At 40.6% G+C, this 26,572-nt stretch overlaps 2 protein-coding genes across 2 annotated transcripts in view; both read right to left on the bottom strand.

Moving 5' to 3' along the window:
* LOC105920058 (lysyl oxidase homolog 4) overlaps nt 1-18,515 on the bottom strand; it is a 30,598-nt gene extending 12,083 nt beyond the window's left edge. The window contains exons 1-7 of the mRNA XM_036134828.1: nt 18,411-18,515; nt 17,279-17,551; nt 14,166-14,836; nt 13,251-13,462; nt 3,968-4,006; nt 3,660-3,867; nt 1,437-1,617 (exon numbers count right to left, since the gene is read on the bottom strand). Of these exons, the coding sequence (XP_035990721.1) occupies nt 1,437-1,617; nt 3,660-3,867; nt 3,968-4,006; nt 13,251-13,462; nt 14,166-14,836; nt 17,279-17,546 (1,579 nt within the window). The 5' untranslated portion in view covers nt 17,547-17,551; nt 18,411-18,515. The remainder of the gene's footprint in view (nt 1-1,436; nt 1,618-3,659; nt 3,868-3,967; nt 4,007-13,250; nt 13,463-14,165; nt 14,837-17,278; nt 17,552-18,410) is intronic.
* Nucleotides 18,516-19,944: 1,429 nt separating this feature from the next.
* tekt4 (tektin 4) lies at nt 19,945-23,673 on the bottom strand. The gene is given in 8 exon segments (XM_012855573.3): nt 19,945-21,107; nt 21,187-21,341; nt 21,413-21,548; nt 21,632-21,718; nt 21,793-21,836; nt 21,838-21,937; nt 22,045-22,115; nt 22,908-23,673. Coding segments are annotated over 8 exon segments (1,335 nt in total). The 5' UTR covers nt 23,436-23,673; the 3' UTR covers nt 19,945-20,893.
* Nucleotides 23,674-26,572: the final 2,899 nt, after the last annotated feature.

Below are 26,572 nucleotides of genomic sequence, written 5' to 3'. Positions count from 1 at the left end.
TAATAGTTTTGTCAAAAAGATAAGGTCTCGTAAATAGTCGTATCAAAAATTATGTTTGATGTTAAGGTTAACTGAATACATTTAGTTCAATGTCAGCTTATTTCATTTATTGTAAGATGTAATAATGATTAGCTGAGATGCACGACCCACAAAAGATCAAACAATGATGAAAGAGAGGGAATATCATTGAAGATGTGCTGATAAGTGGTAGTTAAAAAAGCTCCCCAAGTCAAACTCTCTTTGGAGCCCCAGAAAACCTTGGACCTGGCCTGCACTGAGCATTCGTAAATGCTATGCAAACACTAATCTCCATTAAAAGCCCAGATATGTTCTGGACCTCTCTCTGCTTCTTAGAACCAAAATAGATCCCAAAATACAAAAAGGAGCAAAATCTGTTTGCACAACTCTGTTTGTGTAGGTGTGTGAGGCCCAGGCAGGAGCCCTTTTAAAGCCCTATAATTGTGCTTTAAAAAGCCAATGATGTCATCAACTGTATAGCGTCAGGTTGTCTCTGCTGACTGCACAACCCGTCTTTACATTAAGTCTTGTTTTTTACCAAAAAAAAAAAAAAGCTTTATTGCATTTAAAGCTTCGTTCGGACACCCTGACAATTTCACCCAGTTTATTATAGCACCTAAAGCAGCATGCAGATGCTTTCCATGAATTATTTCATTAAGCAAAGCAGAGAGGGAGAGAGAAAAATGCACCCACACCATTAAAGGACATGCTAAGTGCTCATTTGGGCAGAAGGATAATGGGAGGAAATGAATGTGATTACAGCTTGACTGCTGAGGTATGGCAAGAAGAACCACTATAAGCGACTGTGAGAAAGAGGGGTCTCGCAGCAGAAAAATACATTTTACTCTACAATTGCCAGCTCGGGGGGGCGGGATGCATTTTCCCACCCACAACAAAAGCTCAATCCAAAACAATTACATCTGAATGTTTGCTCCTGCTGGCCACTGATTGCCTGATGTTCTTGTTTCAAAGCCAAGCAAACTTTTTCTCAACCAACAAGTTTATTTTGACAACAATACATGCCGTTCTTTTTGCTCGCCTCACCCTTCTAGCTTAGTTTACATGTTAAATAATTGGTCATGGGGAGAGTTCCTCAACAATCAGCAGACTTTGGGCTGTAATCATCCTCCCTGCGTTTATTTGTCTGCGAAAGTGCATGGAGATGGAGTGGCGACTTCAGGAACAGGCAAGCTAAACCGTGTGATGTTTTGTCTTAATCACTCAGTTATTCTATCGCTGCTATAAATGCAGAAGGAATGTGGGTACGTTTTGCTATTTAAGAGATAACTGAGCCACAGCTTTTTCTATCTCAGGGAACAAAAGGTAAAGAGCCAAAAGCTTTAGTCTCTGATCTCACCAGAAATACCTGAAATAGCATTTTGTAATATACAGATAGAGGCCTATTTGTGCTTTCTTACCCTGTCCAAGTTGAGCCCCGATGAGCGCCTCTTTAGCCGAGCCAAAACCCAGCTCTCTGCAGACCACGTTGGCTGCGTTCAGGTCCCACAGGTGGTCGCACACTGTGCCCCACTTTCCCTCTTTCATGACCTCGACACGGCCCTCTCCCAGACGGGGCCCGGCCTTCAGGCGGACGACAGGCTGCGAGGAATCATTTTGAAATGATTAGACTAAATAACAAACTAGTTTTCAGCGCGTGTTTTTATAAGCTAATATGGTATTTTCTTTATCACGCTTCAGCTTGCTTTAACAGGATAAGTCGTAATTTTTTTTAAACTGGAGTTCTGTTGAAACGGTGCGAGCAGTAAACATGTAACCTGCAGAAAATACCTAGGGGCCAATGGCAACAGCTAGACCGAGAGAGGCTAAGACAAAGGCGGGCTTTTACCGTCTTCAAACAGCTCCTGCCTCTAAATCAGCTGTTTATGCAAACGCTACTTTTGAACCTTTAAGTTATGTTTGTGTTTGTTTTGCTTTGAGCAGTTAATTAAAAGGAAACCAATGATTTTATGGAATTCAAATTGGAAGAAGGAGGCGGTATGTCAACAATGGGCTACTCTTCCTTTGTGAAACACATCTTGAGAGAGGAGCCATGTAAAGTATTGGCTTTCAGAATCACTGCCTGCTTAAAACATGTGACGCAATAGGAAATAAAGAAGTAGCTTTGTAGCTATAAACTGTGGCGATATTTTCAATTTTCATTACAGGAAAACGACAACAAATGACGTTTATATGTTCCACTATGGTAAAATGTACACGATGAAAAAAAAGTTTAATTTAGGAAAATCTCCACATGTGAAATCCTTTTGGAAAACATTTCACATGCAGATTTCTGCCTCATGTCATTGCTCTGATATAAGATGGCCGGTCCTGATTGGCAGGAGTTGTCCTCTGGTAATCTGCAAGTTGTGACTTTGGATTCCAGCATCTCCCTTCATGTATCAAAGTGTATTTGGTCAAGGCTGCCTACTAGTCAGTGTATATGTGAGTATTTCATTGTAGGCGCACCACCTCCTTCTTCCGTTTCCCGTGTTAATAATGATTAGCTTCCCTGTGATTGTTAACAGCTGCTCGATACAAGTGTAACCTTGATTCATTTATACAGTCAGTATTGCTTTCTTTAATTTTTTTTTAAAGCAAGTATTTTGATAGTCAACAACATTTTGGGACTTTTAGTGTAGTTTGAATAAGGGTTTATTAGTAGTGCAACACCTTGTGATTTTTGGCTCCCACCTCGCCCCGTTTACAGAGGGAGCAGTTCAAGTGTGGAAGAGGTTGAGAGAAATCTCCGTGTGCTGAGCTTCTATGTATGCTGCGCTGCCATTCAGATAAAATAAAGAAGTTACAATAAGTACAACTTTAGCTCGCCTTTCCATGCAACTCGAAGGGGCTGGAGAAGCTTCCAAGCAACGAGTGAGAGTTGCAGAATCATCACAACGGTGTACAGGTTCAGAAAATAGTGTTTGCAAATTCTGCTATGATCTTCTTCTGATCAAAGTTGCTTTAAGGTGCTAAAAGTCTAACTGAGTCTAAATTAGGCATTTGCTTCTCTCTCCTGGAAGAATTGGTCTGGATTTATACGAAATGGGGACACCGAGAGAGAGTTATCCACAGCAGCTTCAATAATGACTGTTTATAACTTTTTAACAGAACATTATCATTCATTATCATTTTAACAACTCCAGGTATGCAGTTTGTTAAAACAGCTGCACAAGGTTAGCGTACCTTAGCACGGGATAGAGTTGGTAAAAAAGTTAACTCAGCCCATATAAATGTGTAAAATGTGTTGAATTTTGATATGTTTAAAGAGAAAGATCTGTAAAGACCATGAATAAGCAAAGTTTAGACGTTACTGATGGATTTAGTTTAAAGGGAAGCTCATTCACCTGGTTAAGCTAAGTTAAGAATCGATGCACCCATAGTAGGCGGTGAAAGATATCTTTGAAATGATCAGTGTAGGGTTTTTCTAAGCTAAATCTGAGAAGAAATGAATACTGCTCCTTACTTAATCTTAAAAACTTTGAAAAACAAAATAATTTAAAAACATTACTTAAAACTTTAAATACTGCACTCAAACCAAATGTACTTGCTTCCAAATGTTTGTCAAACTGATGAGCTTTGCAGAAGGCAAAAAAAGTTTAAGTTCACGGCTTCATATATTTGTTATAGTTTTCCACACTAACCGTGACAGGAGGGGGAGCAGGAGCTCTGCCGTTACGCGCGAACTGATATCCTGGGACACAGCGGACCACGGCGTGCATGCCCCCCCTGCATGGAACATCACTCCTGGGGAGGGACAGCTGAGCAGGACACTGCGCTAAGGACACCTCCACACCCTGACACTGCACCTTCTCCACCCAGTAAGCCTTCTTACTGATCTGGGTTCTCAGCCTGGTAAAGATATGAAACTCATCAACAACTGGATTTAGGGTAAATCTTTAGATTGATGTGAGGTTTAATCATTTTAAAGGAGATCATTTTTATTTTTTACCTTGATGAAGGATCCGCTAACTTAGAGTTCCAAAGTTTCCTGAAAGACAGAGAAAATAATTTTCACTAGTTGGAGCAAGAACCATGTAGCTTTACATTAAACAGACTAAACAATCCCACAGTGCTTTACATTCCCACAGTCTCTATTTTTCAGTCATCCTTGTCTCCAAGTACTACTCTGAGGTTTGGTCCATTAAACTTTAAATAAACAAAGGGAAATTGCAAACAAGAAGAAGGCCAAGCTCGATGAAGAAGCACCTCTGGAACAACCTTCTGTTAGAAACGTTAAGGACGATTTATAATATCATTAAACCATTTCTTTCCTTTCATGTCTCTTTATTCCTTTTCATTTTGTTGGACTTGCTTGCTTTGCATTTATTCATACTCCTGTTTCACTCTTTGTCTATATGTCGTTGAATTTCGGGGTTTCAGGCAAAAACGTAAAACAAATTGAAGTTATGAATAGAGTAAAATGGGTAGCCAACAGGGACTAATAAAATTGTCTGACTCCGACCGCCGTATGCCAGTTTCTGCCAAGGTTTTGCTGATGCCTGCCAAATCTAACAGGATTCTCTAAACAGTGTCTAGTTTCATTTGAATCCCCTTCAACAGGAGTCTCATCCTGCAGGGGAAGCAGTGTGAATAAACAAAACGAGGCCCCGTAAGTCTGGATATGCTCCCGTGCACAGAAACATCGCAGCCGACCACTTGGATCAGCCGCCGTGACCACAGGCAGGTGCCGTGGGGGCTGACGTTCTTTATGAATTAACAAAGTCACTCAGAGAAATAAATTTAGAATTCACCGGACAACCAGATTTGTGATGCAATTATATATATTCAGCAGCCTAAAAAAGGGACATTTCCTTCCCAGGAAAACCGAAGCACCCCAGTGTTTCCCTGGTTATTTTGCTTATGTCTGAGTCTGGATGGTTTCATGAAGAAAACCGATTGAGAATAAGAAACCAAAGAAACTTCTGTTTTTGAAAGGTTCATTTTCTGTGGTTCGCATCTCAATAATTTTTTTTTTGCCAATGTGATTGCCCCATTGTTAAACACTCAAGTAAACCCATTAATTATTTGCACAAAAATGTAGAACCATAAAATCAAAATTGCTACAGAAAAAAACATAATCTATTATGCTATAATAAAACATCAATACACCATGGCGACAGGCTTAAACATGCACACAGTGGAGGTGAAGGTGTATAGGTGGATTAAGACCTAAACTACAGCGCTCTAGTAATCTTTTTAAACAAACTTAGAAATTCTGTCCGCATGGCCATGGGCTCTAAAATCCCAACAATAATACTCATGCAACACGTATAGATGACAATAAATCTACATTAATCACCCACCAAAAATCAGTGAACAAGCATCAACAAGGTTGGAGTAGAAAACTATTGCTTACTTAACATGTCTAATGAACATGGAGGAAATGCCCCCTTGTGTTGTGCACATTGTAGGCACTGTAGAAAAATGTGGCGATACTTGGTAGGGGGCTAACAACACACATGTTAATGTCTAATTCATATGTTTCAGTGTATTTTAAGACATCTTCAAAGCATCGTGATCATCTTTAGTTCAATTTCTGAAATACCTAAACTGGGCACTGAACAGAGATTGTTTAAAACAGAATAATAAGGCCTTCAATCTATTTGGGGAAACACAAAATACAGCTTTTTCAAGGGTTTTAGGGATTGGGGCCAAATTAATCCACACTAAAAACATTCTGTAAAACAGTTTTGATTTACAAAACGTTTTTTAATGTCAAATAAACTGCATAACTTGTGTAACAACAAACGTGATTGTTAGCCCCATGCTATGGTGCTTAAGCTTGGCTCAGTCGGAGCCAAGATAAGATAGTTTTACTGCAATTTACCCCAGTGTGGGGGGCAGGGAGCTGGCGTGGGGCGTCTTGGAGTGTCATAAAATGAGCTGAGTCAAACCTATGTGCAAGCTGTGTGTTTCAGCATCTGCTAGCAAGCGATTACGTGAGTGAGCCATATCTGTGTGTGTGTATGCGCGCGTGTGTCTTTGTGTGTTTGCACTATTTAAAACCTTACACAACACAGCCGTAAATCAAAATGAGAGAGACAGACTGTGTGGGGGTGTTGGTTCATGGTTTGGAGGCAGGGGAAGAGGGGTGAGAGTGCTACCCATATAATTGCCTGCTCCGCTTGGCAGTGTCTGCCTTGTGGTCCAGCAGTAGCATGTTGGTTCACACACAGCAGACAGGGAAATATGCACGTACATATCTACTCCCCTTGACTTCTCTCCTTGTAAACAGAGCCCTTTAAAGCCGATGCCGTTACCAAACGCTATGAGAGCATGTTGGGAAACAAAGCGCGAGGGTTGTGAGATCGATGTCTCCAGTTTTTATTAGAATGGTCCATCTTGGTAGGAAAGGGAGAAGTATGTTCCTTTGGTCTCTAGATGTATTTTCAGCTTCTGAGAACTAAACAATTTTTGGACGCTCTGTGATGGGTTGGGAGCAGATTGAAATGGACTTGATCCTGCTGTCTTAATAAGTTAGTTTGTGGGGAACACAATAAAGAGCCGTACAAAGATTGGGAACACAGAAGATTCTCTTATTTCATAGGATCTTCAGCTCGCTTGGGGTTTTACTGCAATTCTAGCAACACAATACGAGAAGCCACACAGTGGAAAGAGAGGCTGACTCTCAGGAAGCTGAAGATAACCTGTTATTACAAACCTCAGCACGAATTCAGAGATGCTTTGCCGGGACAATCGGCTCCATCGCCTCAAAAGAGATTTTCCATTCTCACTCCACAACACCCCCTCATATTCTCCCACCACCCTCTCTAGAATAACAAAAAACTCAAAGGGGTCCCAATGATGCTCTTTCCATCAGAAGATGGTTTTGGTAAAAGTACCGCAAAAGGCATTAGACACGGGTTGGAAATAGGGTGAAATGAGGAAGTTACTGTCAGCTTCAAAGAGACTGCGAATGTTATGAAACAATGGAGCTGGGGAATGAATTTAGTGCTCGCTTTTTTCTTGCGTGCACAGCAAAAAGAGGAGGCGTGAAACATCTGTAAAAATGAGGAAATGTAACAAACACAAAGAGATCCATTACAAAAAAACAAAAAAGGAAGGAGAGGGGGTTGCTCACTGGACAGAGTATATGCAACAGATTCATCTTACAGAATCAAAGCTGTTCATACTTCACACTGAGCACTTTGTTGTCACTATGACCTGGCTGGGCTTTCATTGTGATGATATTTACGTCTTGCCTTATTAGTTTATGCTTTCTGTTCAGTTTCTTTTTTTATTTTGAGTTCTTTGTTCATTGTAGCATTACTACAATTGATCTCTGTTCCCCTTAGTTGATAGATTCTTTGTGTTCCTGCTCAGCTCAGTCTCCTGATTCATCCTTCCCTCTCAGCTGCTCCACATGTCCCCTGATTGACACACCTCTAGTCGTCATTAACCACATTATATAGGCCCAACCAGTTTTCTTAGTTCTTTGCTGGTTTCTTTCATTGACTTCATGGTCTCTGTTGCTCTGCCTGTTATGGATACCAGCATTCTGAGTTCTCTGAGTTGTCTTATTAAAACCTGATCATTTCTTCGCTCTGCATTTGGGTCCTTCCTAACCGAATTACCACACACTTGGCTCAAGGAAGACGCAGTGATGTGCACCGATCTCAAACAGGCGTATTTCAAATGAACTGGTTCTGCGTTTCATGTATTGTTTCGTGTTTTGTTAATACACAGAAACATTATTCTCTTAACTGCATCACAGTCTGTGACTGCAGATCAAATAAAGGGTGTAAAAACAAAAATGCCAACTGGTTCCCTGCATTTTGAAAACCACATTTGGTTAATAACTGTTCATCTAACCCAAGCCGTCACCATAAATTATAATTGGTTTTAAGTTCCTTGTCCTGACTTGTAACGACTCCTTACAAGAGAGATCATATTCACATTTTGTCTGGATCAAACCACCAACTTTTATGTATTCTATTCCAATTCAATGTGGCAGACAAACACTAAATTGTGCAAAATTATAAAGCTGAAGGAAAAGGAAGAATGCATTTGAAATTAGTTTACTGATAAAAAACCTGAAAGGTGTGGCATGCATTCGTATTTGCCCTCCTGAGTGAAACACATTTCACTGTATCTAAAACGGTGAATCGTTTGCGGTCTGGCCTTTTTAACATTGCACATCTAGAGATGGAGGATTTCTAGAGATGGAGGATTTCACCCATTAATTAATAAATAGCTCAAGCTCAGCCAGGTTTGGTGGAGAACATCCGTCAACATCAGTTTTCAAGTCTTGCCACAGATTCTCAGTTGAACTGACTAGCAGATCTCCTGTTACAAGACTCTCCCATCTAATCTATGGATCTCGGCAGCTCCTCCAGAGTTACCACAGGCCTCTTGGATGCTTCTCTAATTAATACTCTTGTTGCCTGACCTATCTGTTTAAGGGAGCAGCCATGCCATGGTAGATCTGCATCTGTGCCACACCCTCTCATCTTTTCAGATGACGAATTGAACATTGCTCTGTGAGATATTTAAAGTTTAGCATATTGTTTTGTAACCTAAACCTCACACCTTTCTCCCTGACAGTGCAGCGCTCCTTGGTCTTTGGGGGGCTGTTTCTTCACCAAAGTTCTCTAACAAACCTCTAAGGCCTTCAGAGAGCAGCTGCAATCATACTAAATGCATCTTTGTGAACACTGAGGGCAATTATTAAATTAGATGTTTAATGCTTTGTCTGAGCATCTTATCCAGGGTGACTCCTGTTCCACCAGGAGCAGTTAAAAGTGCTCAATCATGTACTTTCTGTGTGTGATGGAGGCTTCCCTAGAAAGATGATAACATTTCTGGTTTCGACTGCATATGGTCTGCACAGAGAGATTTCAGTCTAGAAATCCAGGTCAGTTCCAGACTGAAACAAGATCTCTGTACATCCAGCACAGCAAAGCAGTTAGCTTTTCAGATTTCAGTCATATATGATGACATTTGGGTCTGCTTTCACCTAAAAGAGTTGTATTTATGGTCAACAATCGGCAAGCAAACAGGAATCATTTCAGGCTGGATGACAGAGAGCAACCAGTCTGCTCTTACGGCCAGCCCATGTATCTGATCAACCTGATGCTTCTGATCTTACTCCAGTTAAGCAAAAGTCGTCTTAACCCCACTCATATGTTTACTGATAGGAAAAAAATATTTGCTTCAGTCATTTCCCAGTCGGGGTGGAGGTTGGCAAAAAAACAAACGATTCACGGACCTGCTCAGCTTTTATACACGCTGCTAGATTGGTTTCCGGCAGAAGTCCGTGATGTCTCAGGAAATTCTCGAGAATTTCAAGAGGCTGCTGTTGTTTATGGAACCAAATCTGAATAAAGTAAACATATTCCTTCTCATAACACCCCATCCTACCTCCTCATCTGTTTGTTTGCTAATTTTTTTTTACATTTTTTAACCACAAAGGATTCCACATGTCGTCCATCAGCGCATCCTGATCAGGATGGCAGCACAGACACAAACGGCTTTGTGAGACACTTTAAGGTATTTTTTATGGGGCAGCTGAGGAGAAGCAGCTTGTTTTCTGCTCCTCAGGACACAAGGGGTAATTATTGGCCTCTCACATGAAGAGACAGATGGTACTTTGCAGACTGGCGGTCAGCGCAGTCCTCCTGTTAGCCGAGCCCTAAAAAGCCCTCTGTGGGCAGACGGACTCATGGAGGGCTGTGTTTGCTTCCGCGCGATTTTGTGTGTGTTTACATGCAAATCTGTGAGCGTTCAAGGACGCGGTGTCGGAAATAGTTGGGGATGCATTAATATGTGGCCGTAAGCGAGGGTGTCGGGGTTTTTGATGGCATGCTTTTAAGGGCTTTGAAAGTTTGTGTAGGTGCATCAGTGGGTCTTCATGCTCGAAAAGCAGACAGATTAAAAAGAGTTAAACACATAAAAAATATTGACATACGGACTGTGTGATATTAGTGGAGCAAATGACTGGTTTGACAGATGTCGGAGGAGTTGGGAGCAGAAAAATCTCATCTCTTCTTGGTTCTCAGCTTGCCATCATGGTTTTAGAATTTTGAATGACTGAATGTCTGCAGGAAACTTAGGAATAGATGATTTATACATGTTGTGGTGTGAGCAACCACACCCCTGCTACATCTTTTCCTTTAGGAACAAAGGAAGCAAGAATGGGCTTTTGATTAGCTGTTAAGGTGATAAATTTCACCTTCTGTATAGAAATGCATATCAAAAAACAAAACATGACCTGGATTTGTAGATTGGGTCATCCATAACTAATACAAAACATATCAGTTTAATGTTAAAATTCATATAAAAATTGTAAACATCCATTTTCTAATGTGAGTTAAACTTCCTTTACTTTGTAAAACATTTCAAAACTTGTCTGAATCAGCCAAGTTGTGTAAAGATTCAAGGTGATCAGGTCCTGTTGTCATGTCTTAAGTATTAAAATGCTTGGAGCTTTCTCCCATTTTGTCATGTTTCAACCACAAACATCAGCGTGTTTTATTATGTTATTTTTTAAACCAAAGTAGTGCATGATGGCGAAGTAGAAGGAAACGGGTACAAAATTTTAAATGGAAATCTAAAAACCTGTCGTATAGATTTGAATCCAACGAACCAACTTTTGGCCGTCCTCCATTGCAAAGTGGGCCGTCCTCATCAGTTTGGCTGCGGAGCATCTATGGATATGAATTTTCAAAACTTTCCACAAATAATCAACTGAAATAAGGCTTGGACTTTAACTAGGCCATTCCAACTGAAGCAAAAACTGTGATCTAAACCATTCTGCTCTGACTCTATGTTTAGGATCGTTGTCCTTCTAAAATTGAACCTCTGCCCAAGTCTCAATCCTTTTGCTGCCTCTAGGTTTTTTTTTTTTTTACCAGCATCACCCTGTATTTAGCTCTATCCATCTTCCGTGTTCAGGGTGATGTGCCGTGCTAGTTTTCAACCACACATAGAGCTTCGCATGCAGCCCACAAGGTTAAATTTGGGTCCCGTCTGATCAGAGTACCTCATGTAGGCTTATGACTTAGAGAAAAGGGGATGTTTACAGTGGATGAGTAATTGCTGCCCTGTCAACAGATTTTCCTCACCTGAGCTGAAGCACTGTGCAGCTCCCCCAGAATTATTATGGCACTCTTGGCCGCTTCTTTAATAATACTGTTGGTTCATAGCCAATACTTTCAGATTGATGGCCACGTCCCAGTAGGCTTGCAGTTGCTCCACTCTGTCATACTCTTTCCATTTCCAGATGATTGTTGAACAGGATTTTTTCAGATTGTTCTACAGCCTACCTCTGCTTCAAACTTCTCTGTGATTTTATGCCTTACCTGTCTGCTGTGATCCCTGGTCTTCATGATGCTGTTTGTTCACTAATGTTCCTCAACAAACCTTCCCAGAACAGCTGTTTTCATGGTAAGGGTTGAATCACACAGAGATGGACTATGTTTGTCAATTAGGTGACCCCTGAAGGCAGCTGGGTTCACAGGATTTTATTTAGTGCTATCCGATTTAAAGGAACATATGGAGACCACATCTGTCACACTGTTATTTTTAAAATTTTAGAACCATGCTGCCACTTCAGAATCATTCACTACTTTGTGTTGATCTAGCACAAACAATTTCAATAAAATGCATTTAAGTTTGTGGTTGTAATGTGACGCAAAGGGTGAGGGGTTAGGAAAATATTGTCCTGTACTTTCAAATAATTTTTTTTTTTTTTAGTTCTTGCCATACATTGTATATGCTTCCTTACAATTTATATGGTTTCTAATGCAAAGTTGTTTGTGATTTTGTTTGGATTCCCGTTTGTGTCCACCCCAAAAAGTGAACCTGCACAGTTAGCCACTTTATGTTAACATTTCCTTTCCAGTTAACACACAAAAAATGTGTTTGTAGGGTTAAAAACAACAACAATTTAACCAAACCTTTTACATGTTAATTGGAAATGAAACATAAAGTGGACAACTGCCCTGGTTCACTTTTTTTGATCCACGTAATTTTGTTGTAACAATAACAACAAAAAGGTGATTTCTTAAAGATTTCTTCTGTTTTTTTGTTTGTTTCACACTTAAATATTTTAAATGTTCAAGCTAATTTTGATATCAAAGCTAACCTGAGAAAATAGAAAGTGCAGTTTTGAAGTGTAACTTCCCCCGTTAAATCATGAATTAACTGTGATTAACCAGATTTTTCTTAAAGCTGACTTCAGTTTTACCAGCAATACCCAGAGATCTTAACTGCCTAACTTGTAAAATCACAAAAGCATTTGTCACCTTCTGGATATTCACATTCTGTGATGGTCTGGAGCTGCTTTGCTTCTGCAGGACTTAGTTGACTTGTCATAGTTTATAGAACAATTAATTCTGTTTTCTAGCAAAAAAACTCCTAAAGCTGATTGTCTGACCATCAGTTTGTGAACTGAATGTTACACACGCTTGCATTATGTAGCAGCAGAAAAAAACTACAAGTTCAGTTATGAACATGTTAGGAACAAAACACAATGGTTTTAAAGTGGGCCACTTCAAAACAAGGCCACTTCAATTGTCCTAGTTAAAGTCCACACTGTGGTATGACCTTAAATAGGCCCCAAACACTACATTATATCTGAATAAAAACAATTTGACAAAGAACAGGTCTAAATTTGTCCACGGTGATGCAAAAGACTCATTGTCAGCTATCAGAGATCCTTAGTGGATAGCCATTGCTGCTCAGGGTTGCTCAACCAGCAAGCAGGTTTGGGAAGAAATTAGTCTTTCATATAGAGCCAGGTTGGTTCGGATAAAAGTTATTTTACTTAATAAATGAAATCCTGGTTCAGCTCATTGGATTAGTTTAATTGGAAACATCCAAGCGCAAAATTAAAAGCTAAACCTTTTTCACAGTACTGCATATACTATGAAGACCCACATCATGCGAAGGAGGATAATTTTGCTGTCTGACTCAAATTAAATATATGCTTTGAAGGACTATTTTTAAGGTCTGAGATGGGGCCCACTCAGTTGATGAGGGAGGCAGACCTGGTGGACAGCTGGGCCAGAGTAATGTCACATTGTGTGGTTGTGCTAATGGCAGCTGTTTTGGTTAACCTTTACTACAGGGGGGATGAACCAGCAAACCAGACCTGGACTATAACCAGAAAATGTATGTAAACCCTCCTATTCACTTTTTATATCCTTTTCAGGAAACAAAAGGTTTCTCCCAATGCTTTCTTTCCATGACCTCCTCCCTCCTCTGTCCTCTTCTCCCTCTGAAATACTTACCTGTAAGCATTTTGGTCAAACGGCTCTGCTGCCGGAAACCCCAACATGCCACACACGACACGGCTGTTTCTCAGGTCCCATCCCTGGTCGCACACATGACGCCACTTCCCAGCATGCTTCACTTGCAGGACTCCCTCTGTCACGAGACCACCTCGGTTGCTGGACAGCACGGGCTGAATACGAACCTCCTCCAGGTTAATCCTTCCAGATCCCTGTGTGTTTTTAAACAGATAATGTTTTATTACATAACTAAACTTTGCCTATATATATATATATATATATATATATATATATATATATATATATATATATATATATATATATATATATATATATTTTTTTTTTTATTTGGACTTTGGCCTCAACTCCCTATAAAATGGCTTTTGGTGATGCACCAGGATCAGGGACTTCCACTCTCATGCAAACAGTTGTTGCTTTGTTTGAATAAATCACAGCAGAAGGCACGCAATTGAGACAAAAACATCAAAAGGATAACACGCCTTAATCATCATGCTCTGTAATCATGCACATACCGTGCTCTGAGCAGCAGGAAGGAAACTAACAGTAAAGACACAGTCCGTTTAATGTGTCAGGATGCTTACAAACTAGCAAGAAAATGTCTTGTCTGCAAGTGGGGAAAAAAACAAAAGAAAAAAAAAACGGAATCATGAGTGACAAATGGTTCAATTTCCTCTGATCTGTGATGTTTCCTTCAGACGACGAGCCACCGGTGGTTAGGCTAAACTTCAGAACATCTCTGTGTCCAAGAAGTGGATCTGGAGAAGCTTGAGGTTTTAGGTACGTCTCTAATTACATATAAACTTGCTAGCCAGTGGCACCACAAATGACATTTCAGTTCAAATTGGTACCAAAGCAGACTGGGTGTGTTGCGTGGTTCTGAGTGTGTGTTTTCACCTGTGTGTATTGTGCATCATTCTCCAGATCTGCGTCTGGAAAAACTGGGTCTGGTTCCACATGGTTTCCGCTGAGCTGCTGATGCGTGTTGCTCCTTCTCTCAGAGTGGATCTGGGCAGGAGGCTGAGGTTGGGGCTCCCTGTCCACTTGCACATCAGGCTCCTGCCTCTCAGTCTGTGGCCTTCTCCTTGCCGTTTCCAGCCTCTGCCTGTAGGCGTCGCTGTTCACCAAGCGTGAGGGCAGCTGGTGACCTTGGGGCAATGCCGGGTTGGCCTGTTGGCTCGGTGTTGAACCACCTCGATTTCGCCTAGAAATCTGGATCTCATGGCCATTTTCCCTTGGGGAAACGCCTCCGCGACGTGAAGAGGAGGTGCTGCGATGAAGGGCGATCTCGTGGCCTCTTGCTGAGTACGAGGGAATGTTGGCTTGAGCCGCAGGCTGTGCCGGGGTTGACGGTTGGTTTCTTTGTCTTTGCTGTCTCGGCTGTTGACCTGAAGATGAAGGTGCCTCCTCCAAAGTGGCAGGGGGGAAGCCAGGTCTTCTTTCTGGGCTGCAGATGACACCCAGATCCTCAGCATGGGTGCAGTCGTTGATTCCCCAACCGCTGAACTGGCACTGTGCAACAGAAGCCTCCGAGCCCTGACAGTGAACATTGTCTAACCAGATCGGACCTATAAAATAAAGCCCAGTAAGTTATCATTAATTAAAAAAAAACTGTCATACCCATGGAAAATTAATACATTTTCTTGGGATATTATGTGATTTACATAAACTGCATGAAAAACAACTTGTGGTTTCCAGAACCTTTAATTTGAGTTTAGATAGGCTTTCTATTACTATCTCGTCCCACTCTCAGTGAAGGTGGACACTTTTCTTTCTCCTCTACTTTCCCATCTCCCTCTCGCATATCTTCCCTGCTTCTGCTTCTGTCAATCTTTATGGAGCCTCTTTTTACATGTCCTCCAAATTGTAAACTATGGATCTGGTCAGCTGGACTCTCAACACAATTGATCAAATGTTCTCAATGAGGAGACTGTATGAAGGATAGCCCCTGTGCCCTGGCGGGACATTTGCTGCTGGACACACGGTGAACTCCTGGGGGGAGGATCATGTGTCTGTCCATTTTGTTGGTCGAGGATGTGGAAAATACATAAAAAATTGTATTTATGGTAACAGGATTTCTGCTTGTTGGAGCTGGTGGTTACTTGGAGTATCAAGAAATTTGTAAAACATCGGCCCAAAGCTGCGTGACCTTTGTGAGGGATGTGCTCGCTTCCAACACTCTGACTGAAATGCTGTACAAGCAGAACTGCGGGCCAGCTGCGGTTCCTGAACTTGCTGGCAGGATGAAAATGATCTTGGAGAAAGTTGGAAGCTGGGCCTTGACAGAATGACCACTAATTTGACTGTTTTGGAATCACCAAAGGCACACAAAAAAAAAAACAAAAAAAACAAAGAACAAGGGTCTGCTTGCTCGAAAATAAATGCTATTATCAGAATCTGGCCTCCCCGTGTCGGCCTTGAAAAGCAAACAATCTTAATTTTTCCTGGAGGCAAACAAGACGCTCTGTGACATCTGTGACCTGGAACAGAGCACTACTGAACTGCCTGATAACATCATCACTATCAAACATTATCAGGCTATCTGCCACAGTTCACAGACTAACACACACACACACACACACACACACACACACACACACACACACACACACACACAATTGATTACACTAAACCACAGGCACACACATCGCCCGTTGCTGTACTCCCCCCCCCCCCTGCAGTTGCTTGCCTCCTATTTTAGCTGTAGTTCAGAAAGGTCAGATCAGAGGCCTTAAGTTGTGGCTTTAAGGATTCTGTTAATGTATGAATAGAAATAATTAAGCTTTGAATTTTAGCTTGTTCCAGTGAAACTAAAGAAGTCTAGTCAAGGATTTACTTAGCTTAATGTAATGTTTTTATTTTGGTAATATGTGAATATAAACAATTAAGCTTTAAAATGTTAGTGATGAAGCTTGTTCCAGTGAAACAATGATACAAACGATGTCATTTTACTTGTAGCTTTAGAAAAGTTGGACAAAATTACTTTAGATTAGAAACCCCCAAGTATATACCTTAACTTATTTCTTATTATGAATAGAAACAATTAAGTACTGTGATTTTATGCTTTCTATATGTTTCTTCAAAGATTTACTTATTCCTTTGTTACTGTAATGTTTTTCTTTTCCTATGTAATATTTCCCTCTGTAATGCTTTTCTGTTCATGCACAGCTCTTTGAATTATCTTGTTACTGAAAAGTGCTTTATAAATAGACTTCATTTATGCCTATCTAAATTGACAGGCCAGGAAAAGAGAGCATTAATCAGAGAAGCAGCTAAAAGGCTCATGGCTCTGGAGGAGCAGCAAAGATCCAATGATCGGGTGGGAGAATCTGTTGACAAGACAAGTTCTGGGGAGAAGTCATTGATGAATGAAGGAAATCCTGAATAGAGTTCACCACAAGCCATGAAGGGGACACAGGAAATATGCAGAAGATGGTGCTCTGTTAGGTTGAGACCAAAATTGAACGTCTTGGCTTACAAGCTAAAAGCTGTGTGGGGGAAATCCGGTGCACACCATCATGAAAAAAGCCTCTGTCCTTTGAAACAGGGTGGTGGCAAAATCATAATGTGATAATATGAGAGGGATGTTTTCTTCAGTGGATACATATGGAAGTCAGAAATGCAAAATAACTTAGAGTAGACCAGGGTTTAGATCAAAGCGTGTTTGTGTTTTAGAATGGCCAAGTCAAAGTAAAGAATTAAATCCAATTGGGAATCTGAGGTAAGCCTTTGATGCTCACACAAAAGTGGACAAGTGTTTCTCGCATGAATGGTGACGGCACAAAAAGCTTGCTGTGAAAGGTGGTGGCTGAATCCAAATACGTGCCACACGTTTCAGATTCACACTTGTAAAAATCCTGAAGACCATGCGTCGTTTTTCCATCTACCTCACAAATTTGCCTCACTTTGCCTTGTACAAATTAATAAAACTCATTTAAATATGTGCTTATTAAGTGAAAAACATAAAAAGGTTATTTACAAAGGAGCAATCTATTTGCCAGTATCCCTACCTTGTCCTTGACCAAACTTGGCACTGTGTGCCCAGGTGAAGCTGCGCTGGAAGCCCAGCTGCCTGCACAGCACATTGGCAAGCTTGATATCCACCTCATCGTCGCACACCGTGCCCCACGCTCCATTGTAGAACACCTCCACACGTCCCTCGTTTGCATTTCGTCGACCTTCCCCTGCAAGACGTATCTGCACATCCTGTGCAGACAGCTGTGGGGGGTGGAGGAGAAGCAGGACGAGGAGGATGGACAGGGTGCTGAGGGACAGCATGCTTGCTGTAGAGACAGAGCGGCAGAATGAGGAGTGAAGGAGGGGTGATGGAAATGTTGTATGAAAAGCTGAAGAACCCAAATAAATATGTATATGTTACCACAAAAATCATACGCAGACATGGAGCTCACATTCCACACCCTTCAAACGTATAATTAGAAACTTTTCTTAAAATGTTAATGGGATACTCCCCAGTAAGTTGAAAGATTTATGGATTGTGCATTTGAAATGTTTTTTTTTTTAAGATTGGTCATTTAAAGGACAATAAGAGGCTTTAGAGGCAGCGTGAATCAGTCAGGGTCTAGGGTGTAATAACCAAAGCTAAAAGTAGTCTCTTCATCCAGCCAGCGGAAACTCTGGCTTCCCACAAACCCTCAAGTTTAGCTGCTTGCATTTAGCCAACAGACACAAAAGCAAATAAACGTGGTCATAAAAATTTTTCTCACACATAAAAATAACGTTTGGATTGCAGAGAAATGCTTTGGTCAATTAAAAATGATGAGTTAGATTATCATCTACCTCTAATCCCTTCAACTAAGAGGAAAACTGAAAAAAAAAGGATTAGTGACACACTAAAACACAGCTGATTAAATCCATCCCTTTAATTGTAAATTATATATTGCTTTGCATGATTTTTCCCAACACTACGGGTAAAAACTGCTCAAATAAGGTTTGATATGAAGTTGGTAAGATGAAGGGCAAGTTCAATTAACAGCCATTATAAGCTATTGCACCAGAACTGGTGGAAATTAGTAAAGCTATAAAAATATTACAAGAGTTGTTGAAATAAATTACCCTAAAAATAAATTCTGAGAGAAGGAGAGGAAAATAAAATAAAGAGCAAAGTGCTAAGGTGGAACTCACCTATCTGTTGATCTCACCCTGGAGTCTCTGGGAGAAAGAAGGGAGAGGAAACTGGGACTTTGGTCCTGCTTGTCTCTCTGTTCTTCTCTTTTCCCTCCCTCTTACTTTTTCTGTCACTCCCTCAGATCTTGCAACTTCATCCATCCCTCCCATTTTTATTCATTTAAGCAGTTCTGTCCCTCTCATCTTGGTGCTGTGGTCACGTTTCTTCTTTCTGTAGCAGACTGCCCTTTAAATGAAATTCTGGGAAAAGGAAATCAACCATAGAATCTATAAAATACAAGACCTACAAATAAAATAAACTGGTTTGTGTTATTTTTATATACATGATTGTACAATAATTAGAGCATCCCAGCGACATCTTATTTGCATATGCATGAAGCTTTGCACCAACCACCTGCAGGCCGGTCACATGTTGGAGATGTACAACATGTGAGCCAAAATGAATTATAAAACACTGACGATTTTGCATTTTATTCATTTATTTGCATAATTCAACATTGTCATCAAGCCATACTTAGTCAGAGTAAAACTTCTTTAATCACTTACAAACCAACACACACATCTATGGCAATTCATTGTGCTCACAGTTGGAGGGTGTCGTAAGATGTGCTTAGCAGAAACCCGATGACAACTCCATGTGCGCATGGAGCTGGGTTTCATAACATCCTCAGTCGTGGCACATCCTAACTTGCAGGCAGCAAAATCTTCCTAATAGAGACAAATGACTCCGACCTCTTGGAAAAAAGAAGATCCTACTTCAGATCCAGATCCAGTATGTTAATGAGTTGAATATTACGGGGCAGACTTAAATTTCTTATTTTTGATATTTTGCAGCACCAACTGCAGATCAGCAAAATTAAGTAGCAGTCAATGCACTGATTAATACCATAATGTGTGTGTAAAACACACACATCATTGTGGTCAGATATTTATAAAATTTTGTGTCGCATCTTACAGTGATATTTACCTTTAAATTTAGATGGTACTTCATACTTTAATGCTGCTTCTGGAAATCAAAATAAGCTGGAGTCTAGGAAGAGCAGACACATTGAAGCTAGAGAGCTCCCTCTAGTGGAGTGCAAGATTTGCCAAACAGTTTTCATAAGGTTTTCTGGAGCTGGGATTTATTGATAGTGGAAGTTGTATCAAAAGCATATAGTTCCTTAAACATTTGACCCAGTTGTCGCTTTTATATTCAATATCTGTTTATGTTGTGGACCAAGATAAGTTCCACATTTGAATCAGAATCAGCTTTGTGCACAAACACAAGAAATTTAACTTTAGTTCCACTTTGCTTTCAATGAAGACAATTTAAGTACTGTCTAAATATATAAGTAGAAATAAAAGATAATTCTTGTAAAGATGTATGTGTGTGTGTATATATACATACATACACACACACATATATATATATATATATATATATATATATATATATATATATATATATATATATATATATATATATATATATATGTGTGTGTGTGTGTGTGTTTTTACAAAAGAGGAAGACATGGTTGGATTGGTCAAATACACATTTTATCAATATGGATACTTTAACAGGCAAGTGTTCATCAGAGTGACTGCCTGGGGGGAGAAACTGTCTCTGTGGTGGCCATGGCGCTCTGTAGCACAGATCAGAAAGCTAAAGTCTAAAAAGTTTGCGTACAGGATGTGTGGGGTCTGCAGGGACGTTAGTTGCTCTCCTAGACGGAGCCCTGAGGGTCTAATTGGTTGCTGCAGTCTGTACAATGGCAGTGTAGCAGCACCTATGAAGACATGTGGACTGTACTGCAATAAGTTAAGGCGGTCACTCTACACTGAAGAGAATTACACACATGAAATGAAGTCTCAAAAAGAAAAATCAGCTAGAATCCATATCCAGCCGCCTGTAGCATTCAGCGAGCCTAGAATGCAGCATAGCATTTGATTTATGACAACACACCGTTACTGGATCGGTGGGAGCCCGTCTGAAGAGAGTGCTGTGTTGCACATTTTGGTGCATTCAGGTAAAATCATGTACCTACTTCAAAGTGAATGAAACAGTTTTTATTCTCTGCATAGTTTTATAAGAAGAATTCCTAAACAAAAACAGTTCCTGATTATTCAAGTGGTTTTGGTGTAATACAGTTGCCTATATCTCCAGTCATTTCTTTCCTGCCAACCGTTCTTTTTAATACTAGGAATTAAAGTATTTTTGACAAATCTAACACAATTCGCTGCTGAATAAAAACAAAATGTACCGTTTTATTTATTAATGTTGATTGAAACATGCTAAATTAACCCAACGGTGCTTTGATTAAGACTTCTTGTGTTATTTCAGCAGCTCATTAAACACAGAGTTGAAGCAAGAACAGTAAAAGGATGATTCATGTGAAGGAAAACATCTCTTCTGGAGGACTGAATGTTGTTCTTCACTCCTATGATCACAGCAACACGCGGCAAAAAGCACAACAATCCCAATTTGAACACAGAATTGTTCAGTATCCTGACAGCACTGAGATAGTTGGGTATCGTTTACGCTGAGTCATGCACTTTTCCCTGTCAATGAACAGCGAGTGGGTTTTACAGTTTATGTCTTTCTGAAGAGCCATCCGTGACTCCTCCAGATGGGACAGGGAGCTTCTGGCTTCGCTTAGCTTCTGCTTCAGAGACTCCAAGGTGGCGTCAATCTGCCTCACCTCTCGTTCCAAACTGCAGACACAGACCATAAATGAAAGCATGGAGACAGAGGAAAGAGATACAGACGTTTTTGCTGTTTGTCTGGTTCTACCTGAGCTGGGGCTGATCCCTGCAGAGCTCCATGTTTGGTCTGAGAGAGCGAAGGTAAAGTCTGGATTGAACCACTCTCAGTGGAGCCTCTTTGTCGTGGATGGCCTGCTCGAGAGCCTCAATGTTCCTCTCCTGGGACCCAATTTGCTCCAAAGTCTGCAAGAACAATAAGCCAGTGAGTCACAGTTCATCAGTCGGGCTGTCTGTCTGTGGGTCAGCATGTCTACCTGAGCTAGCTTCATCTCCAGCTGGGTCTTGGCCTCAATGAGGTCTTCACAATGCAGGCTGAAGGCCTGGTCCACGTTGGAGCATTGGACTCTCAGGTCCTCAGTTGTGTCCTCCAACATTTGCTCCACAAGCATCCTGACACACACAAACACAGCCACTATGTTTCCACCAGTCGGTGGTTAATCTCTGGGAGAGATATGAACCAGTGTGGCTCTGACCTGAGGCTGTTGGTGGCATGTTCCTCCTGCAGGGCCTTGGACAGGTTATCTTGGGTAAACTTTGTCCAAGATGAGGGGGTAGAAACCCTGCAGTAGACCAGAATGAACCTTGTGGGTAAAAGATGGAGACAGCTTTGATATTTCCACAGAGTCAGACTCACTGCTCCTGCATTGTGGCGGAGCTGGGGTGCTGCTGTGTATCTAGGACTCCTGTTACTGTGTCTTCCACTGGTGTCATCAAAGCCGTAGGCCTGACACTTATCAGACCAGTCCATCTCCAGCGATTGCTGGGCATCTCTGTTCCTCCTGAGACACAGAAACCATAAATCCATGAGCACGTGCTCCCCTAAAGTGAGAAGCTTTAAACAGGCGAGGGTTGTTCGTGAGGGAGCCAGTTGCCAGTTTTCACTCACTTGATCTGAGCGACAACCTGAGCTGCAGTTTTCTTCAGAAGAGCCTGGACGCTAACGATCAAATCCACCTCCTGCAAAACAGACAGAGCTACAGCATGTTCAGCCTGCTCTGGTTGGCTTATGGTTAGATTCATCATGTGAAGATTTGCAACCTAATTATACTCACTCTAAATTGTTAAAAAGTAGAAAATGTGAAGAACACAGTAATTTATATTATTCCTATCATTCAAAAAAGAAAGTGATATTGGACTTTTGTAACTCGGTACTAGTCTTAGCAGACCATAAAGTCTATTTTGCACACTTTACACACTTTAACACACTTTAAGCTTCCCAAGGGGTATGTTCGGCCAGTGCAATCAACCAAATCAATATATATGTATATATATATATATATATATATATATATATATATATACAGTATATGTATGTAGGCCTCTATTTGATAGGGATGAGGCAACGGTCCACAGGCCGGGACTAAAACCCGGGGCGGCCACATCGACTGGACTGAGGTCTCCAAACATACTCTACACCTGCGCCACCCTGTACTATTAAAATATAATAAGAATAAAGAAATAACTAAGTTATATTAAAACGCTTTCAGTATTTTTATGAAAAGTAGAAATTATTTATTTAAGAAAGAAAACAATAGATACCTTTTCACATTTCCATGCTGCATGAGTTACAGCTAATGTTGCTCTTAGTGTAGGTTCAATCTGAGTTATATAGCTTTAAAACTTATATATCATATAAAATTTAATATATTCATTTCATAATTCTGAACTGCATAAACTGATCAAATGTTGGCTCTTTAAACAAAGACAAATCCAAGCTGCTGTGCAGCAACGTAGGACTACAGCGCTGACCTTCAGCAGCTCCTCCTCCACAGTGTCTCTGACCAGCTCTCCCACCAGCCTTCTTCCTCTGCAGGTCAAATTATCGGTGGCGATGGCATAAGGAGTCTCACTGGCATCCAGCGCTTTCTCCAGACGCTTCCTCAGCATCAGCAGCAACTCTGTGTCGGCCTGAAGGTGCTCGATGTGCCGCTGCAGCTCAGACTTCATGTAATGGATGTCTTGGAGTCTCTCTCCCAGAAGACGTGTTCCCTCTGCCTGGGTCTTTAAAGCAGCAGCCTCTGTGTCCTGGTTCAAAGTTCTGGACTCCCGCTGTATGTTCTGGGCTTCGTGGCGGTTGGTACCGGCTTGCTCAAGGATGTTGTGGTAGTTGGAGAACCATTCACCTGGGGTATATTTGGCAGAGCGGTAACCGGCGGTGGCTGAGCCTGAAGACGGCTGTGGGACATCCTGCTCCAGCAGAGGACTTTTCTTCTGGACTCCCTGAGCTGCAGCTCTGGTGTCATAATACGGCCGAGACACAATAATTTCTGAGCTCATTTTCTGACGGTTCAGTTAGATGAAAGTCGACCAACAGGACAATTTGAGCAGCTTTAGGCAGAACAACAACTCTCCTTTGGAGTCATCCAGCCGGTTTGTTTGCTGTTGCCTGGTTACGCATGTCTGCAGGAGCAGCTCGGGTGACTGAGATGAGGGGCGTAGATGGCAGCTTCCCTCTTTAAACACAGCGGACATTACAAAACATCACCAGTTAAAGAGTTTAAACCTTTGGGGAAAGGTTACATTGAAGTATTGCGTATGATTTCAGCGTTTTAATCCTCTATTTTTCTGACGTCAAACTCTGCACCGTAAAAGGAGTTCTATAATTTTCAGTGAGGTTTTTCGGTGAGTGGTAAATTTGCAGGATTAGCGGCCATCGTGAGAAAATAATTAACCATTAAGTTAAGACAGAAAGGCTAAAAAAAAGTGTAGAAATCTAAACTCTGGTCTGATTGTCTCTGAGGTTTTTCAGAATACAATACGTGGCTCTGTTTCAACAAAGGATCCAGCGTAACTCTGATCTTTCTCTTTCAATAATCTGAGATAGTGGTGTTGTAGGTCAATATAATTAGTTTGAAATATTTGTACCAAATACTAAAATATTATTGTGCTTTGCATTAGACTTCAGTTCAGTTATACTGTATTTGCCACTAAGAACTACTGGAGTTCCAAATTATATCTTACATTTCTCTTCATTTGTTTGTTTTTCTCAACTGTGGGATTGTTGTGCAATTAAATGATAGGTTATTTATTATCAAATAACCTAACAGGGCAATACGTTATATTGTTATATTGGGCTTATATTGTAATAATAATAATATTGGCCCAATTTGGCTTTCTGGGCTCTCTTCTGGGAAGAGGTTCCGCAGCATTCGCTGCAGGTCCACCAGGTTCTGTAAAAACGTTTTCCCTGCTGCCATCAGACTGTTGAACTGCTGAAGCTAAAACTGGACTCTGTACCACATGAGTCCTGCATTGTTTACATTTCAATTGCTGTAATGTGAAATCACTGCTGCACTTTATCCTGAAACTATCCTGAAAAGTTACTTTATTCTGAAATCCACTGCAATTCACTGAAATTCTAAAGCTGTATGCAAACAAAACTTTGTTCTGTATGCACTCTGTGCATACAAAATAACAATAAAGTTTGTCTAAGTCTAAGTCTAATGATATTAGGACAATAGATGAAAGAGGTGTCGAGCTCTGGCATTCCCAAACAGCAAACTCTGCACATATATGTAATACATTTGTGGCAACTTCTCTAGAAATGAAAAAAAAGTGAAAATGAATAATTTAAGTTGAACATATTTCAATGAACAACTCTTTAACTAGGCTGACGAAACTTAACTAAAACTATCAAAAAAAAAATTAAGATCAAAGAAACTAAGAAACTATGTACAAGAGAACAAAAAGTCAAACAAAAATGGTTGAAGACCATTTCTATAAAATATTAAACGATTTTTTTAACAGATATAGTCTAAATTCTTATAAATAATACATTTATGTACATTTTATTCTTCTTTTGTAACAAAACAAAATTAAAGACAAACGTTTAATTGCAAACAGTGTTTCATAAAGTGCTCATAAAACTAGTGTTTATTCCCTGTTGTAGCTGTTCTTTAAGTAGATCCAACGGGGGTTTGTCGTTGTTTTGCAAGGGGATGGCTATTTTGTTGGCCAGGATTTCCTTTGAAGTCACTTTAAACTCATGTGAAATAAGAAGAAACTAATGTTAATCAAAAACAAAAAACTAATTTTGCCACATAAACCACTCTGACATAATAAAGAACGATCCGCCACATAATGTGAGGCCTTGACTTCTGTCCCGCTGATGTTATCCGATGACTGGCACTCGCGACAGCAAACTGGTTTGACACTTTGTGTTGGATAGTTGTACTCACATTTCTACTGCTGTTACTGTGCTTAAATCAGTGTTGGCAAGGTTCTGTCATCGCACCTGATGGCAGTAACGACGCAAGGGATGTAAAAAGTCTACACATCCCTGGTAAAATGTAATGCTGTACATTAAAACAAGAAAAGGTTAAAAAAAGTTAAAAACATACAAAACATGAGAAGATTATTCTGTTCTTTATCTGTCAGAGTATCTAACAGAGTGGATTTGCAAGCCTTGGGTTGGAGCTGCGGGTCGGGGCAGGGGTGAGGCCAGTGTTGGGGGGCGGGTTTGGGACTAAATCTTGTGATCTCTCTGCATTACCTCTCAACTCCCAAGTTGAACACCTCTGCTTAATAGTATTATTTTAAAAAGCCAACTAAACTCAAATTTCATTATTCTGGATTAAAGGTAAGAGTGCAATTTTTTGGATGAATGTAAGTAAGAAAATTCCATTTCTCTTTTTGAGTAACAGCGAATTCGCAGGACCATGTTACCTTCTCTTTCGATCCTCAGGGGAATCGCGTGAAAAAAATCTCACATATCCACTCTGGTCTTATTTCTTTCTTCTGAGGCCTTCCTCTTCTTCTCATAAACTTGTAAGAGAGTTTGCTTCTTGCGACTCCTAACCGTTTTCAAAGTATACGGTGAGAGCAACGGAGCTACAATGAACGGCCAACACCGAGGCTAACTGGATACAATAAACACTAGAAGTGTGCATGTGAAGCCTGCAAGCTGAAACTGGCCAGGAATGTGCACGCACATTGGCATTAAGAGAGCACGTCACAATAATTGGCATGTGGGACAAACAATAGATAAAGTGATACCCCTGGATCTTGAGGGACAGAAATGGGGTTGTGGTCAGGACCAATCCTCTGAGTTTTATAGGTCTGTTCCTTTTTAAGTCTCTTATCTGGATAAATAATGTATTGACTCCTCTCAGGATGGAAGGACCATTTACCTAGTATAACAAAAAGTGTTTCTGAACAAAATTACCTACTATAGCTTACTTTTCTGGCCTCTTGTAATGCAAACCTGCTGATGACATCATAATAGGAAATCTGCTCTGCATTACCATCACTGATAGATAGATAGATAGATAGATAGATAGATAGATAGATAGATAGATAGATAGATAGATAGATAGATAGATAGATAGATAGATAGATAGATAGATAAAGTGATGCTGATTAAGTGATGCTGGTTAAGTGGGGTCCCATAACACAACAGTATCAACCCAGGGTCC

Source organism: Fundulus heteroclitus, unplaced genomic scaffold (assembly GCF_011125445.2).
Source record: "Fundulus heteroclitus isolate FHET01 unplaced genomic scaffold, MU-UCD_Fhet_4.1 scaffold_92, whole genome shotgun sequence".
NCBI lineage: Eukaryota > Metazoa > Chordata > Actinopteri > Cyprinodontiformes > Fundulidae > Fundulus > Fundulus heteroclitus.
This window is presented reverse-complemented; position numbering and strand designations above follow the sequence as displayed.